General features: G+C 57.5%; 1 protein-coding gene across 5 annotated transcripts in view; it reads left to right on the plus strand.

The window, feature by feature from the left end:
• The window catches only part of GSE1 (Gse1 coiled-coil protein), a 413,444-nt gene that overhangs the window by 144,951 nt on the left and 251,871 nt on the right, over positions 1-16,622 (plus strand). For all 5 annotated transcript variants that reach the window (XM_077891058.1, XM_077891059.1, XM_077891056.1 and 2 more), the window contains exon 2: positions 7,278-7,458. In XM_077891058.1, coding sequence (XP_077747184.1) covers positions 7,278-7,458 — 181 coding nt within the window. The remainder of the gene's footprint in view (positions 1-7,277; positions 7,459-16,622) is intronic.

Raw genomic sequence — 16,622 nt, forward strand, 5'->3', positions numbered from 1 at the left:
AGGGAGAGGGAGAAGCAGGCTCTCCACCAAAGCAGGGACCCAACATGGGGCTCAATCCCAGGATCCTGAGATCATGACCTGAGCTGAAGGCAGAGGCTTCACTGACTGAGCCACCCAGAAACCCCAAGAGATGACCATTTCTCTCTCCTTACCTAGTTGCAGCAACCTGTCACCGGGCCAGACTTGAAGCCAGGGACAAAACCTTGTTTTCATTCTTCCTGGATCACGTGTCCTCTTGGGCTTCTGTGGTCCTCGAGGCTGCATGAGCCCCGTGCCTCCCCCGCTTCCCTCTAGCCCCTGGGAGGTGGGAGCACCTAGGAGGACTCAGGTGGGGAAGAATCGGATCAAGACCCCCGGCCAAGCTGGCGACACCCACCGCCCCCCATCCCCCCAGTGCTGCAGCCAAGTGCCCTAATTGCTGTCACAGATGCAGCAGCCACCAGCCTCTCCAGCGCGCTCTGCTATGTCGCGTGAGCTTAATTAGTCCCTGATTACTCATTTACTGGGTGCTGTGTGTATTCCACATCTAATAACTTTCCAATTACGCCCGGTCTGCGCCGCACATTTAATAACCCTGTACTTGTCTGCTTATCGGGGACTCTGCATTCGACAGCCTAGGCTCCCCCTGACCCAGAGCCTTATCGTTCCCTTTACTGCAGTGTTTGGAGTTCTCTGCTTGCCATTATGGAGCTATTACAGGGAATTAAGGGGCGTAAAATACTAGTTTTTGGCCTCCGATGCACCAGCTTGCAGTGCAGAACGGGGAATCCCACCAGAGAGTGCAGAGCACAGTATCTCTGTGGGGGGGCTCTGGCGGGGGCTGCTGCGGGCCAGGAGGGGGATGGGGGGCCTGTGGCAGGGCTGGGCCGTGTCCCCTTATTTCCCTCCACTGCATCCCCCAACAGCTGGCAGACAGAGGTCTCCGGCCAGTTCAGAAGGCGCCCTTGGCCGTGCCCGCCCAGCCGCCCAGCCAAGGCGTGATCCAGCCATCACCGTTTGGGAGGCAGGTGACTTTTCTCCCCAAACTCGGCTTCCGGCCTCTGCCCAGTTTTTCCCTGGGGCAAAGGGAAGGTGATGCTGTGTTCTTTTGAGCCATCGGGATCCTGGCATCTCCTCCTCTTCTCCTGCTCTGTGCCCTGTCTCATCCTCCCGGCCTTGCTCCTGAAATAAATCAGTCACAGCCCATCAGCAAACCCACTGCCGTTTACCTGCGGCACAGAGTTGCATCCTGGAGACCTGGGGCCGGCCTGTGTGTTGCTGTGTGTCTGCTGAGGCAGCGAGTGTGGGCATCAGAACCTGCTAGTGTTCAGTGAGCCACACGGTGTGCCAGGCGCTGTGCAGTCTGGGTGCTGGACACAGGACACAGCGCTGGCCTGATACTCAGCTGTGGTTGTGACCCGCTGGGTGACCTTGGGCAACTGTCTTGGCTTCTCTGTGCCTGGGTTTTCTCCTCAAAATGTGGGAGGTAAGGTTGGGTTGTTGGAAGGAGTAAATAGGCTACTGACGTCAGGAGCTTGGTAGGCACCTGGCACATAACAGGTGCTCAGTAAATCTGGGGTAGGCATTACTAGCCCTTTTCCCAGAAGCGTAAACTGAGCTCAGAGCAGTCATGAGTGCCTGTCACCTGTACTTAGGGCAGCAGTAAGCAGCAACATCTGCTGTATCCAAGGCCGGCACAGCTGGCTTCCTTAGTGCATCCTGAGCTGACTTGGAACTAGAGTAAGATTCAGGATTGTAAAGAAAGTGGGGCAGCCCGTGCCCCAGTGACTGCAGGGACCCCTTGATTGACTTGGGCCTCCAGGCCAGAAGCAGGCAAGGGGGCCTGGAAGGTGGCCCTGCTGGCAGCAGCCAAAACCCCCCAGAGGCCAGGTGAGCCCCCCGCCGAGGTCAGTGCAGTGAAGCCTTCCCCAACGCGCACCCTTCCAGGCTTTGTGGGGCCCTCTGGCCACTGCACCCCTTTGCCTCTTGTTTCTGACACTCATGCCACAGGTCATGAGACTGGCTGCCATTTCTTGAGCAGCTATTATGTGCCAGTACATGTAGTGTCTGATTCTCTCCACTCTCCCTTTTTATGGCAATAGACACTCATTGTTATCCTGCCCCTTTTTATGGAAGAGGAAGCAGAGGTCGAGTGAGATGAAGTCACTTTGCTAAGATCTCCCCATTGGGGGGAGTGGCTGGGACCCTGTGCACGGCCACCCACTGCCCCCAGGCTGAGAGGTGGGGTCTGGCCAGGCACCTGGGAGGGGGGCAGACATCGGCTCTGCCGCAGAGGCTGCTAGAGGGAGAAATCCTGGTGCTTCGTCCAGCCCCTGGGCTGCTCTGGGCCCTCCAACCGGAACTTTCCTGGTTTTCAAAAATACATGTTTTGCACGCTATGACATGGATGAGCCTGGGAAACATGCTGAGTGAAAGAAGCCAGACACAAAGAGCCACACGCTGTAGGGTACCGCGTGTATGAATCGCCAGAACAGGCAAATCTATGGAGACGGACAGGAGGTCGTGGCTGCCAGGGCTGGGGAGGGATAAGGAGTGGCGGCTAGTGGGTCGGGCTTCCTTTTGGGGTGATGGAAATGTTCTGAAATGGATTCCAGTGATGGTTGTATGACTCTGCGAGACTATTAGAAGCCATTGAATCGTACACTTTAAATGGGTGAATTGTATAGTTTATGTGAATTATATCTCAATGAGACTGGGGTTTTTTGTTTTGTTTTTAAGATTTTTAAAATTTATTTATTCGAGAGAGCGAGAGAGAATGAGAGCTTGGGGGTAGGAGCAGAGACAGCAAGCAGGCTCTGGGCTGAATGCAGAGCCTGACGTGGGGCTCAATCCCAGGACCTGAGATCACAACCTGAGCCGAAACTGAGAATTGGACACTTACCCAACTGAGCCATCCATGTGTCCCTCAATAAGGCCGTTTTTAATAACAGAGCAGAGGGGGGACCTGGAGGGCTCAGTGGTTGAGGGTCTGCCTTCGGCTCATGATCCTGGGGTCCTGGGATTGAGACCCACGTCGGGCTCCCTGCATGGAGCCTGCTTCTCCCTCTGCCTGTGTCTCTACCTCTCTTTCCATGTCTTTCATGAATAAATAAATAAAATCCTTAAAGCAACAAAAACAGAACAGGGGTTCCCAGACTTGGGGCCTCACGCACCAGTAAGATTAATAAGACAAAGCTGGGTGCTGACAACATCGTGACATGGTTTTCCCCTCTGGAGCAGGGACATGGCATCTGCCCAGCTGCTAAATTTACCTGGGTCGGCTTTCTCTAAAATTCACTCAGTTCCCTGGAGAAAGTGTAACAATATAAGATCTCGTTAGGATCTTCAGTGATGGGCTCCTTTTATTAGATGCCCACCTTTATTAGAAAGAACCCTGGCAATTTGCCCCCTTTTGCCCTGCCCCACTAACCACCTACCGCTGTAATCCTAGTACGTGATCCAAGAAAACAAAGGGAACAACAGCCTTCACTCCACTTGATCTGTGGGGGCCCCGTGGGCTGCTCTGAGATGCTGCAATTTCCAAGGTCCCCAGGTCAGGGAACAATGTATGTCCCAGGCCCGCTCCTACAAGTACCTTGAATGGATGAATGGAGACAAGCCGTGAGCTCAGAACTCTCGGCTGTGGTCGAGAGGGAATGATGAATGTGTGGGTTCAGGGCCTGCTTTCGATGAGTCAGGAACTGTCATACATTTGGCTTTGAAGTGAAAGCAAAGGCGACTCTTTACCTCCATTTGATGGTCTGGCTGAGAACCCTTGCGCCCACCTAAGATGAGCCTCACGTGAGATGATCTGTATTCAGGACACCACGTGTCGGCAGCCTGGCCTGTCGTTAATACTGGCTGAGCCCCCCTACCCCCCGCCAGGAGTCATGGGCAGCTGCAGACGACCACCAGAGAAAAGGGGGTGAAATTCTTTCACTTCCAGCAAGAGTCACAGCAGTGGGAAGAGCTAGCATGCAGGCGGGACCGGCATCCGGTCCCCTTGTGTTTCTGGCATAGAGTGGTGCCAAGAAACATTTATATCTGGGCCGGGCACTGTTCTAGAGCTTTACAGGTTGTCATAGCTATCCACTGCTGCATAACAAGCAACTACACATTTAGCAGCTTAGATAGCAACTCATTTATCTTCACAAGACTCGTCAGGGCCTCCACTCCGGTCCTCACAGGCTGCCAGTCAAGGCGCCGGCCAGCTGTGCATCTGGAGGCTCGACCGGGGAAGGACCCACCTCCAGATTCTCTCGGGCTGTTGGCAGAATGTGTTTTCCTGTGGGGCTGGGGGCTGCCATGAACACCCACGTACAGGTGTTTGTGCGGATGCGGGTTTTTGGTTTTCTGGGATATCTGCCCAGGAATGGAATTGCTGGGTCATATGGTAACACAACGTTTGACCTGAGGAGCTGCCCCATTTTACGTTCCTGCCAACTGCGGATGAGCATTCACACAGTGTGTTAACATGTGTTGGACTAGATGCCAATATTTAATAATCATGAGAGTGCAGCCTTTAAAAGTGGGTTTCCAGGGTGCCTCGGCATCTCAGTTGGTTGAGCATCCAACTCTTGGTTTCAGTTCAGGTCATGATCTCAGGGTCATGAGATCAAGCCCCGCACCAGGCTCTGCGCTCAACGGGGAGTCTGCTTGAGATTCTTTCTCTTTCTCTTTCTGCCCTCCCCACTGCATGCTCGCTTCCCCTCCCAGATAAATAAATAATCTTTGAAAAATAATTAAATGAAAATAAATCAATGATAGTGTATTCCCAGCCTCTTCTTAAAAAATGAGATCTGGCAAGATGGAGCTCTATTCCCTCCATGGGACGCCAGTGACACTGAGGCCATTGTCACCCCTACATTCTGACCTACCCAGTACTTTGTTCATGGTTCACTGTCCTGGTCTCTGGAGGATGAATGTTCAAATCTCTCCTCCCTCCCCATCCTCCCTTCCTTTCAAAACCTGCTCCCTTTGAAGGCCTAGTTCAAGTTCCACCTGCTCCAGGAAGACTGCCCGGATTTCTCCAGCCCCTGGGGAGGTCTTCTAACTCCTGCAGTGCTTGTCATCTGCACCTCTCTTGCCCAGGCAAATTGTCTTTTGCTGTCTGCTCTTCTCTACTTAAAAGCCATGTCTCCTACTTGCTTTGTAACAGCTGAGTCTGCTCCCAGCTGCTTGGGTTCAAGTCCTGATGCCTCCAATTACAGTTAGGAGCTCAGACAGGCCACTTTATCTCCTCATGCCTCTGTGTCCTGGTGCGTGATATGGCTGTTGGGAAGATTAAGCATGGCACATAGTAGGTACTCAGTAAATGAGGTCCTCCTGCCTACAGCTCCCCATCCTGGGAGCCAGCCTTCTAACTCCCAAAAAGTGGCCCCCTCGCCTTCCCCCAGCAGGACCCTGGAGGGGGTCTAGGGAGGAGAAGCAGGAGGGGGTCTCCCCTCTCTCCCTTCTACCAGCCGGTGGGCGGGGATCAGAGCCAGCCCCTCCCCCACTGCCCTCCCCCATGCCCCTCCAGCACCCCCCTCAGAGGGTTTGACCAGGTACCACCACATAGATAGTTCCCATGCTGGCTGGGCAAGCCATCCTGTGAGTAATAGTGGATACAGCAGCCTGTGCCGGCAGTTTCCCAAGACAATTAGGATAAGATTGCAAAAGCAGCTAAAACCCGACCAGACGGGATATGTATGGGGCTCCAGCGTCCCTGCCATGCTGATGGGCCCCCTGCCCCTGAGCAAGCGAGCGAGGGAATAAAGTGTGTCGGGCTGAGATGCCGCCTCCTCCTGGCTCCAGCCTAAGCCGCCAGCACGCCTGTGGGATTTGCGGGGGCTGTGGTCTGGGCAGTGTCACCATATGGATCCCATAAATTAAAGCATTCCCGGAAACAAACGGTAAACGTATCCGCCTCTCCCAGGGAGGGCTGGCGGAGGCCCTGCTCACCCAGGGAATTCTGGGCCATCCATCTCTCTTAGGGCACTTTGGTTTTATGGCAGTAATCCCTAAAACAACTGGACCAACATGAAGCGCTTTGTGACAGCCGTGCTGGCCCTGGAGCTCGTAGTCGACCCCTGGGGGGTCGCCAATCACCAGAACTGGCCCCTGGGTGGCTGTGGGCACTGGGGCCCTGGACCCTGTGCAGGGCTTGTGTCACTGCCTCCCCCACCAGCAGGGCGAAGCCTCTGAGGTTGGAGTGGGAGCCCAGGACCTGAAGCCCTGTTGTCTGGGCTGACCCTGCCTCAGAGTCAAGCGGCTCTGCAACCACAGACTCCTCCTAAGCCTCAGTTTCCCTAGATGTGGGGAAGAGGATGGCATGACCAGGATAGTCAGAGTCCTAAAGACAGAAAGAAAGTAGGATGGGACACCTGGGTGGCTCAGCGGGTGAGCGTCTGCCTTTGGCTCAGGGTGTGACCCTAGTCCCGGGATGGAGTCCCGATCGGGCTCCCTGCAAGGAGCCTGCTTCTCCCTCTACCTGTGTCTCTCATGAATAAATAAATAAATAATTTTTTTAAAAAAGTAGAATGGAGGGAACCCTGGGTGACGCAGCGGTTTAGCGCCTGCCTTTGGCCCAGGGCGCGATCCTGGAGACCCGGGATCGAATCCCACGTCGGGATCCCGGTGCATGGAGCCTGCTTATCCCTCTGCCTATGTCTCTGCCTCTCTCTGTGTGTGTGTGTGTGTGTGTGTGTGTGTGTGTGTGTGACTATCATAAAAAAAAAAAAGTAGAATGGAGAAATGGTGGGCATCAGAGGGTCTGGAGAGTTAGAGCACACCAGGTATGGAGTTTCTGTTTGGGTGAGAAAGTTCTGGAAATGGGTCGAGGTGATGGTTGCATACCATAAATGTACTTAATGCAAATGGTCAAGATGGTAAGTTTTATGTTAGGTATATTTTACCACAATAAAAAAAATAGGAAACAGGGGTTGGGGTGGGGAATGGGTGTGTGTGGAATGGGGTGACCACCACGTGGAGGAAACTGAAGATTAGCTAGGTTAATCATTATAGTTATAATTAACTAGCGGGTAGCTATTGCCAACTTCGGTGCAGAGCTGAGGGGGCTTGGGGAGCAACGGGGCCAGCAGGTGTCCTCAGGCAGCAGTCACTGGGCAAGGAAGACATTCACACTGGTTTTGCCGGGGACAAAAGCCAAGCCAGCCAAGCTAGCTCAGCCGAGTCCCCGATGACAAAGCCAGGCCATCGTGGGGGAGGAGTGGTGCCCGGCGGCTCGGGTGTCCACCTGTTGGGCATCTCTGGGCAAGTGTGGCCAAGACTCACCATGTCCCCTCCTGTCCTTCCAGGTCACAGCTGCATCTCTTGAGGCATCGACAACTGTCCACCCTCCATCCAGGGAGCCTGAACCCCGGCCAGGCGCCCCAGCAGAGAGCACGCCCAGAGGCCCCAGGCCGGCCCAGGAGCCGGGGCCCACCCGGTGTCAGCAGAGCAGCGTGGCTGGGGCCGCAGCGGACCTCGCAGGCACAGGTAGACACCAGTGCTCTCCCGTCTCTGGGTGCTGGCGTGGCTCGTGCCATCGCAGCAGGGAGGGTGGCTCCCAGCACTGCGTCCGGGCACAGACCTCCACCCCACGGTCACCGTGTTCTCGGGGAGAGCCTGGAGGCTGCGTCTCCCTTCCTGGGGTTTGGATCTTTTTTTCACACTCCTCGGAGATTAAATCAACTTGTGGTTTCATTAGAATCCGTGCTTCCTGACACCCTCCCATCCCTGATTCACAGACGGCCTCTGCATGTTATATTTATTACCTATAATTGCATTGTATGCACTTGTTCATTTTGAAACCACTGCCCACAGTGCTGGGCCAGGCCCTTCACCTGGCCACTTCTGCCCCCCAGGAACCGCCTGCCCACATGCGCCTCTTTCCAGCATACCTGTGTTTGCCCAAACCCCGATTACCTCCTTTTGCTGGCGATCTGAGCCACATCTCGGCCGGCTGTCCTGCCCGGCGTCCCCAGCCGGCTGTGTGGTCTCCGCCCTGGGCTGTTCCGATGTCCTCTCTCTGCCTGTGGTGAGGGAACCGTTTCTAGGCTTCTCCGTCATGAATGCGCCGGGGCCTGGCACATGTCTCTCTGGGGGCTGGTGTCAGCCGGGCCGGGAGCCTGTGACTGGGGGAGGATGCTGTCCACGGGTGCCCAGCATGGGCATTTCGCTGCCATCGCACCAGCCACAGAGACCCTGTCTGCCCATCGTGGCATCTTCCCCAAAGACAGAGAGGTTGTCCCTCCTTGGGTGATGGGCCTGGGAGTGTGGAGTCCTGAGGCCTTCACCGCGAGGCCTGTGGACACGGGCCAGGGGCAGCAAGTGGATCCCAGGCAGGCCATTAGGCCGGATGTCATGTCTGTGTGTGGGCACCTGCGTCCTTACCTGGGGCAGGTCCTAGAGCAGCCCCTTCAGGCCATATTTCTGTCCTCAGAGGGGGTCCCTGTATGTGGCCTGCCTGTCACTGCCCTGAGAGGGCAGTGAGTGAGGCCCATGCCAGCCCCTGGTATGTGCCCCACTGACAGCACTGCTTGTGCTGGGAGGAGACAGGCCAGCTGATGTGGGGAGTCGGGGGCAGGGTTGGGGGGCAGCTGGCCTGCCCCACTCTCAGGTCCAGGGCTTCCATCTGGGGCATCCGTCTCCAGGACAACCCCTTTCTCTCTGTGGAATGCTCTCGGCAAGGGACACGTCCAAGTGACCAGGGGCTTCCAGACCATGCAGGCCCCTGAGGGATCCCCAGACCCTGGCAGATGGGCCTGCAGGTGGTGGGTGAGGATGCTGTTTGGGGAGCCGTTCCCTCCAGCCCCCAGCACACTTGGAGCCCTGCACGTGTGTCTTCTTCTGCTCCATGTCTCTTCCTCCTCCAAGAAATGGGAATGAAGGCTAATGGGAGGGCCTGGCTTATAGGATAGGCGTGGGTGGGAATCGGCTCAACTGGGATGGAAGATGTCCGGTGTAGTTCTGGCCCCGAGTGCCGGCAGCACTGGCTGGTGTCTGCGCCGTTGTGGTTTGTGATCCCCGGGCACCTGGCCGCGCCTCTTCCTGGCAGCATGGAGTGCCCTGGAGGATGCTCTCCTGCCCCACCTCCTCCACCCCAGCCACACCTCAGCTTTGGGGAATATCCTGCAAAACCAGACTCTGGGGGATCCTATCCCCCACCCCCACTGGCACACACAAGGCCCAGCCCCCCAGCCCCCCAGCCCCCCAGCCCCCCAGCCCTGGGGCTGCCTGGGGCGGAGCAGGGGCCCAAGGCCCGCGTCTGCCAGCTGCTACCGTCAGGCTGCAGCCCTGCCCGGAGGGGGGTGCGCAGCTTCACAGCCAGAGGCCTGCCAGGAGCGCCGTCCTGTCTTCAGGCTCCTCCCCGGGAGGCCGCTGATGCTGCTCAGAAACGTGACAGTGACTAATGGTTTATTACACACCTGCCACCTCTCATCGGGCGGGCAGGCACAGCCTCCAGGTCCAGCTGTGCACTGCCAGCTGGATGGCGGGCAGGCGCTGGGGGTGAGCACATCCAGACACACGGATACAGGAGCTGGGGCGTGCAGGAACGGGACCTGGCAAACGCACCACACACAAGGGTACACACACGGGTACAGACACGTGGACCGATGTGCACACACATGCCCCGGGACTCTCTGACCTGTGCACATGGGCACACACACACACACACACACACACACACACCTTCCTGGCACTTCCTCTCTCCAGAGCTCCAAACCCGTCTCTCCACGGCCTCCCCCCACCTCCTGAGATGATGGCTTCCACCCCAGTGCTCATGGGGGCAGGGGCCTTTCCCAGAAGGCCTGGGTGGCTGTGGGCATCTGCTGCCTGGCAGGGTAGCTACCCAGTGCAGTCCACTTCTGACCCTCGAATCCCTGCAAACGTCTTGTACAAAGAGACAGCAGCATTTGCTGGCGGGAGGGGGGTGGGGAGCTGTCACAGCAGGAGCCCTTGTGCCAGGCCAGGTGGCTGGGCCCGGCGCCCCCCAGGTACTCAGGTGGCCACCCTGCTTGCTTCTCTCCCAGAGGTGGATGTAGCGTGGTGCAGAATGCCCTCCTAGGACGTGGTCACTTGCTGACTGCAGGGAGTATAGCTCTGGGGCTGCCGGGGAGGTAGGGACCTCAGGGCCAGGACTCTTGTGCAGGCAAGCCACGTAGCTTGGACTGACCAGACGTCTCCAGCTGGTAGGAGATAACCAAAGCCTGGCCATAAGATGGCCTTCCCTCATAGGATCACGAGCCCCCAGGCTCAGCTCTGTCCCATATTCTTAAGCCTTTAATCAAAGCAAGATCCATTTCTCATGTGGCATACTTGCCTGTGGTATAAAATCCAGCAAGAGGACACTCCCAATTCATCACAAACTGATGGGAACAGGCATTCCTGAACAATTATCTTTGTGCAGCCACAGCCTCCTTGGGAGAGAGCAGCACCATCTGGTGATACGTGAGAGTGTGGCTCGGTGTCCGAGACCTAGGTCCAAGTTTCCAAGGCAGAGAGGTACTCCCCAGACATGGAGACTTTGCAAGGTTCAGAATCTTCTCCAAGCTTAGCTGTTCCAACTGCGAGTAGGTGTGGTAAAAATGTAGTCTTCCTGTAGCGGGATGAACATCAGTGGGATGAACATCACGGAGGTACTCAGGGTTGCCGTGCAAGGTTGTGCAGATTGCACACTGCACAACCCCAGGGTTGTGGTCTCTGTGATGAATGTGCTTCTTGTGTGGTCATCAGGGCTGCCATATGCATAGCTAAGTGATAGCCCCAGAGTTGCGCCCTCTGGGCCCTAGATGTCCTTTTCGGAGCTGTGGCAGTACCTAATAATATCTCTATAAAGAGAGATAGTGGAGGGGTGCCTGGGTGGCTCAGTCGGTGAAGCGTCTGCCTTCAGCTGAGGTCATGACCCTGGTGTCCTGGGATCCAGCCCTGCATCTGCTCCCTGCTCAAGCGGGGAGTCTGCTTCTCCCTCTCCTTCTGCTGCTCCCCCTGCTTGTGCTCTCTCTCTCTGCTCACTGTCAAATAAGTAAAATCTTTAAAAAATAATTTTAAAAATAAAATCAATTGTGTTAGGGCAAGCCCTGACCGGTGCTGTAACAGATACTCCTGAACCCATCGTGGTTCCTGGTGGGTGACACAGGGTCCTAGTTGTCCCCTGAGCCCATGGCTCTGACATTTCTTCCAGAGTGCCCTGCTTCCCTCACCAGCAGACACAAGGAAGAGAACACGGATACTCACCCACCTTGGCCTTGAGGCGACCCACGTCGCTTCCTTTTTGGCCTGAACCAGTTCCCGCCTCACCCAGAGGCAGAGGGTGCCGGGCAGTAACACCAGTCCCGTGTAGGAGGGGCCGGGCCTGCTGACAGTTGGCTGCCCATCTCTGGCCCCGCGGCACGTTCTCCTGGGCAGTTCATCCAGTGCTCTGTGAGCTCCGAGACCGTGGGTCCGAGCCTGTGGCGCTCCACCCAGACACCCTCCCTTGGCCCCCATGTACTTCAGGGGAAGAGCTGGGAGCTCGTGTGCCCTTGCAGGTGTGGGGCATGAAGCCCAGCCCCTTGGCTTCCAGCAAAGGATGCAGATGACCCTCTGGGGCTCCTGCCAGGCTGGGGCTTTACCTGGATTTGCCTCTTGCCTCCTCGGCTCCCTGCTCCTGTCCTCTCCTCAGTCTCCCTGAATGCTCTGCCTTAGAAAGCACTTGCACACACATCCTTGTCTCCTTATCTGCTTCCGAGAACCTACCTGAGACTGCACACTTCCATCCTGCTTAGCCTTGTCTGTGCAAACAGCAGGAAAACACATGCACACCTCTTCTCCTCCATGGACACTGGGTAGCTTTGCATGTGGGTGCTGTGGCTCACCTACCTCTCTCGGGAAAGGTGACCTTCAAGACTCAGGCTGGGGACACAAAAGAAGGAAGCCAGTGGAGAATCACGCGGGTTCCTAGGAGCTGAGTTCCTGGAGTAGGGGGTCCAGGGGAATAAGCGATATGACTTGCCCAGGAGTTGAATGTATGTAGATGCCGATCCAGGGCCTGCTTCATTTTTCTGGACTCCTGCTCCCTAAGTACAAATCCGGCCTCTGCTCTTCCCAGCCTTGGTATCAGGCAGGTAACATCCCTGTACCCTGGTTCCCTCACTCTCACCCCCCTCCTCAGTCACTGTGAGGATCCAAGAGTAGATCTACATCCTGTGCTTAGCACAGGGCCTGGCTCTCAGGAACAGGGAGCTGGTCCTGGCCCCTGATGGCCACCTGAAGTCCTGGCCCCACAGAGCCTTTTGTCTCTTTGTTGGGCAAATGGGCTCCCAGCCCTGGGCCTCTGGGGCTGGAAAGGCAGGGCCTCCACTTGGGTACTTGGCTCAGGCCCCGAGAAGTGCTTGGCAGGCCTCACTTGGAGCGGGTGCTGGTGCTGAGTGCTTTGACAGAGGCACTCGGAGGACTCCTGCCCCTGCTGCCAAGTGGCAGCTGCTCGGAGGGCACAGAGGCCGGTCCAGCCATGGCTTCTCCAACCCTGCACGCCCCCTCTTGCCAGCTCTGGTGGGAAGGCGCTGTCTGGCAGCCCAAGGGCCTCCCCTCCCTCTCCCCTCTCTCCCTTCCCGTGTGTGGCTCCAGCTGAGCTGGGATCCAAAGCCTGTTTTCTCTGCAACAAGCCGCTTGTTTATCTTCTGGGAACTCATGTAATGCTGGGGAGCACAGGGCCTGCAAGTCGGGGCAGGAGGTTTAGGAAGCCAGGCAGCCTTCAGAGGCCCTTCACTTCTGAGTCCACGTCTCTCCAGGAGCCTCTCTGACATTTCTCAGGAACTCACCCCTACGGGCCTAACACCCTTCTCTCCGTTCTTCTGCTTACCCAGGGTCCGCTCGCTCTCAGCTGCTCCCAGGCTGGCATGTGACTTGGGTGTCTGTCAATCTCAGTTTTCCTGAAATAAGAAGATAATTTAATGTGCAGGGTTTATAAACCAAGCATTGGCTGAAGTGCAGTTCGTGATGGCACAGAGATCAGAGTAGCTCTTTCCTCGTGGACTTGCTGCTGGGAGGGTCTGCGTGCCTCGGCCCCCATTTCTTTCCAAGGAGGTTTGTGATCGGACTTTCAGGTGGAAAAGAAGAGATGAGCCAAGCATTAGAACCGCCTGTTCTGGGGGCGCTCCTGTGGGGGCCTCGGGGAGCTGGAGCTGGACACAGATGCCCCTTCCAAGGCTTCCTGCACCTGTGGCCATGTGGCCTCCACCCACCGCTCTCCTGCTTTCCCCTTGACTGGGTTCAAGCTGATAAACTGGCACTCGGGGACGTCAGCTACCACAGTTTGGCACCATGTAGGTTTAGTTGGCTCGAAGAGCTTCATTTCCAAGCCCTACCATGCCCCGCACAACTTGCACCTATGACCTAATTTAGAGCAGAAACCATTTGAACATTGGGCATCTCTCCCAGCAGACCTTTGCTTGTGTTTTCACCGTGACTGCCTGTTTGCACATCTGCACTATCACTTACATGTATGCATTTGTTCATAAATATTTATTGAGCACCTACCATTGCGTGCCAAAGACCATGTTAGGCAAAATGTGTGACCCAGGTGGTGGTAGGTGCCATGAAGAAAAATAGGGTGCAGGGACACAGGGAAGTGAGAGGTGTAACTTTAGGCAGGGTGGTCACAGAAGAAAGCCTTGTTGAGGAGGTAGTACTGAGGAGAGTTCCAGGCCATGGGAAGAGCAAGTGCAAAGGCCCCGGGGCAGCCTGTGCTCAGGACACTTGCCCTCTTCATGAAGGCAGGGACTATCTCTTCCTGTCCTCTTTCTCTCTCCTGAACCTGGCACAGTGCACATAATAAGTGCCCCGTAGACGTTTGTGGAGCAGATACAAGCTTTTAAGCCAGCTAGTGCTGAGGAACCTGAAGGAGAGGTAAGGAGAAAATGAGCTTCTTAGACACGCAGGAGGCGTCTGTCTTCTCAGGCTTCCTGGGCTGGGAGCAGGGGAGGCAGGTTCTTACTCCATCCCGGAATGTTTCTCCCCTTGTTGGGGGCTGCTCTAAACTATGAAATTCTAGGGCCCCCCAGCTGCCTGCTTTTCCAGAGGTTTGATCTCCTGGGGTCAAGGATACTTGAAGGTTAGCTGCGAATGATTGGTTCTTTCTCTCAGTTGAACTTGGATGACTCTGATGTGGGGCTGTAAGCTTCCTGGATCCGACACAGAGGAGAGCGCCTAGCCAGTGGCTGCTGCATGCAGGAGCCGGGATTCCGGGAACAGTTTTCCCGGTTGTACTACTTTCCTGCAGGATTCCAACAAATCTGTGAACCCAGCGGCTTAGAGCAGCACAAGTTTATGACCTTACAGTCCGGAGGTCAGAGGCGGCTGGGTGGGGCTGATTCCTCCTGGAGGCTGGGGAGGGGGGAATGGAGGGGGGTGGAGAGTCAGGTTCCTCGCTTTGCCAGCTCCTCAGGCTCCCTTGGCTCGTGGCACCTCCTCACGTCACTCTGGCCTCTTACTTCTGTCCTCACCTCACCTACCACCACGCAGCCCTGCCTCCCTCTTATGAAGACCCTTGTAATTGCATTGGGCCCCCGCCCCTGGATCGTCCAGGGCTGTCTCTCTATCTCAAGGCTCTTCACTTAATCATGTCCACAGAGTTCCTTTTGCCAAGTGACGTGACACGTTCATGGGCTCCAGGGGTTGGCACGTGCCCATCTTTGTGGCGCTGTTCTCTGACCTGCCACCCGGCCACAGCGGCTAGGCTGAGCTGGCCACGTGCAGCCCGAGGGGTATGGGGCCCAAGCCCTGGACTAACGCATGGGCAGGCTGGTGAGGTCCGCAGGGGCACACAGGAATTTGCTGAGTGTTGACATGACACCATGTCATGTGGGCGCTTGGCCGGGGCTGGCCCTTGGGGCTTTATGGCCATGCTCCAGGGGGAGCCTGAGACAGCCCAGTTCTTCCCCAGCAGGTGCACTCTGGGTCGCCCTGGGGCAGTCTCCTCCTCTGGAACATGAGGATGGTGATAGGACCTTTCTCTCGGGACCATTACTATGGAGATGACCCGAGTTACCAAGTACCATATTTAGGATGGGAGATGGGGAACCACAGGAGTCCTCACACCACCCTGGCTGGGGAGGGGGTCCTGGCAGGAGCTGGATTCTCACCCATCCCGGGATGTTCTCAGTACAGTGTAGTGTGTTCCCAGGAGGTGATGCAACAAACCACTAGAAATGTGGCTGAAGCCACAGCCCCGGGCTGCCCCCAACCCCCTGACCCCCAGCCCTGCTGCCCACCCCAGGTACAAGGCAGGGGTTCACCCCAGACACCTGGAATGGCTCTGCCCCTCCCACAGCCTCCCACCAGCACACCCGGGGGCCCTGGGCCTCCCTCTGGGCCTGGCCTGCACCCCCAGCCCCCTGAATGCCCAGCCCTCTGCCCACAGAGGTCACGATGGGCCCTCACAGGGGGCAGAATGGCAGAGAAAGTGGACTACAGCCAGGAGGGCTCCAGGGAGGAGGGAGCACTTGAACTGGGCCTCTTTGTAGGGCAGAGAGGAGACCCTGAGAGCTAAGACCCCCAGGCAGTGGGCTTCTGCTACTTCCTTCCTTCCTTCCCTTAGGAGACCTTCTGTCTCCCAGGGGTGCTCCTGTCCCAGGCAGCAGAGACCAGAGTCCTGCAGCAGGTGGCTTCCCGCCCCCCGCCTGCCCTGGCGTCCCCCTCAGAGCCCGGGAACCCCTGCCTCTGCTTCTCCACACCCTGCCTCCCGCCAGCACCGGGCCCTCGCCCACCCTGGCACAGCCTTCCCACGAGGTGCCCGCCGAGGCCTAGCGTCCGGGGTCTAGGGCCCTGGGCCCGCACCCTCCCCTTCTGCCTAAGCTGAGCTGTCCCGGGCCTGTGTCCCCCTGACGTCGGCCCGTGCTGTTCCTGACCTCTGGGAACGCGGCCACGTGAGGGCCCCTTCTGCCTAAGCACGCCCCGGCGCGCTGCGGGACCTGGCGCGTAGTAGGTGCTCAGAAGAGACTGCCGGGCGATCGTGGGAATGAACGGGGGTGACCCTGGTGGGTCAGGTGACCCGCTGTGGGACCCGCCGATGAACAGTGCAAGGATTTGCAGGGAAAGCAGGAAGTGGCCACCACGGCTCCCGGCACCCGCCACCCTCCGCCCCGCGGCGCTCCCTCTGCAGCCCGCGGGGGTGTGTGCCAGGGCGGGCTGGAGGCTGGGAGGGCAGGAGGAGGGCCCGCCGCCCGCAGGGTTGTGCCGTGGCTTGCTGGGCAGCCCCGTCTCTCTCTCTCCTGACTCCTGGGAGGCTGCTCCTGAAACTGAATAGCAGAGCTGAGGGAGCCTTGCTCTGCTCCTCCTGCCCTGCTGCTCCGCCCCCTCTACCCTCCCCCAGGCCAGAGGGAGCTGCTCCAAGGCCGCCAGGCCAGGCCAGGCCAGGGGCGGGGGGGCCAGGCCTGGGACAGTCAGTTCTCATGGACCAGAAGAGCCCCAAGTGGAAAGTGCTCCTGCCGGGTGAGTCTCCCGCAGGGCCACGTGGGGGGGTGCATGGGTCCTGGGACACTGGCCAGACTCCCAGGACAGAAGACAGACGTGGGGGGGCAGTAGAGTGCTGGCCTGTGACTTGGTGAGGGGCGTGTGTCCTGGCCACGGGGGCATCTCGGAGCGTGTGTAGAGCGTGAGCATGGCCTAGGGGACAGATG

This window comes from Canis aureus, chromosome 3 (genome assembly GCF_053574225.1).
Source record: "Canis aureus isolate CA01 chromosome 3, VMU_Caureus_v.1.0, whole genome shotgun sequence".
NCBI classification, from domain to species: Eukaryota; Metazoa; Chordata; class Mammalia; order Carnivora; family Canidae; genus Canis; species Canis aureus.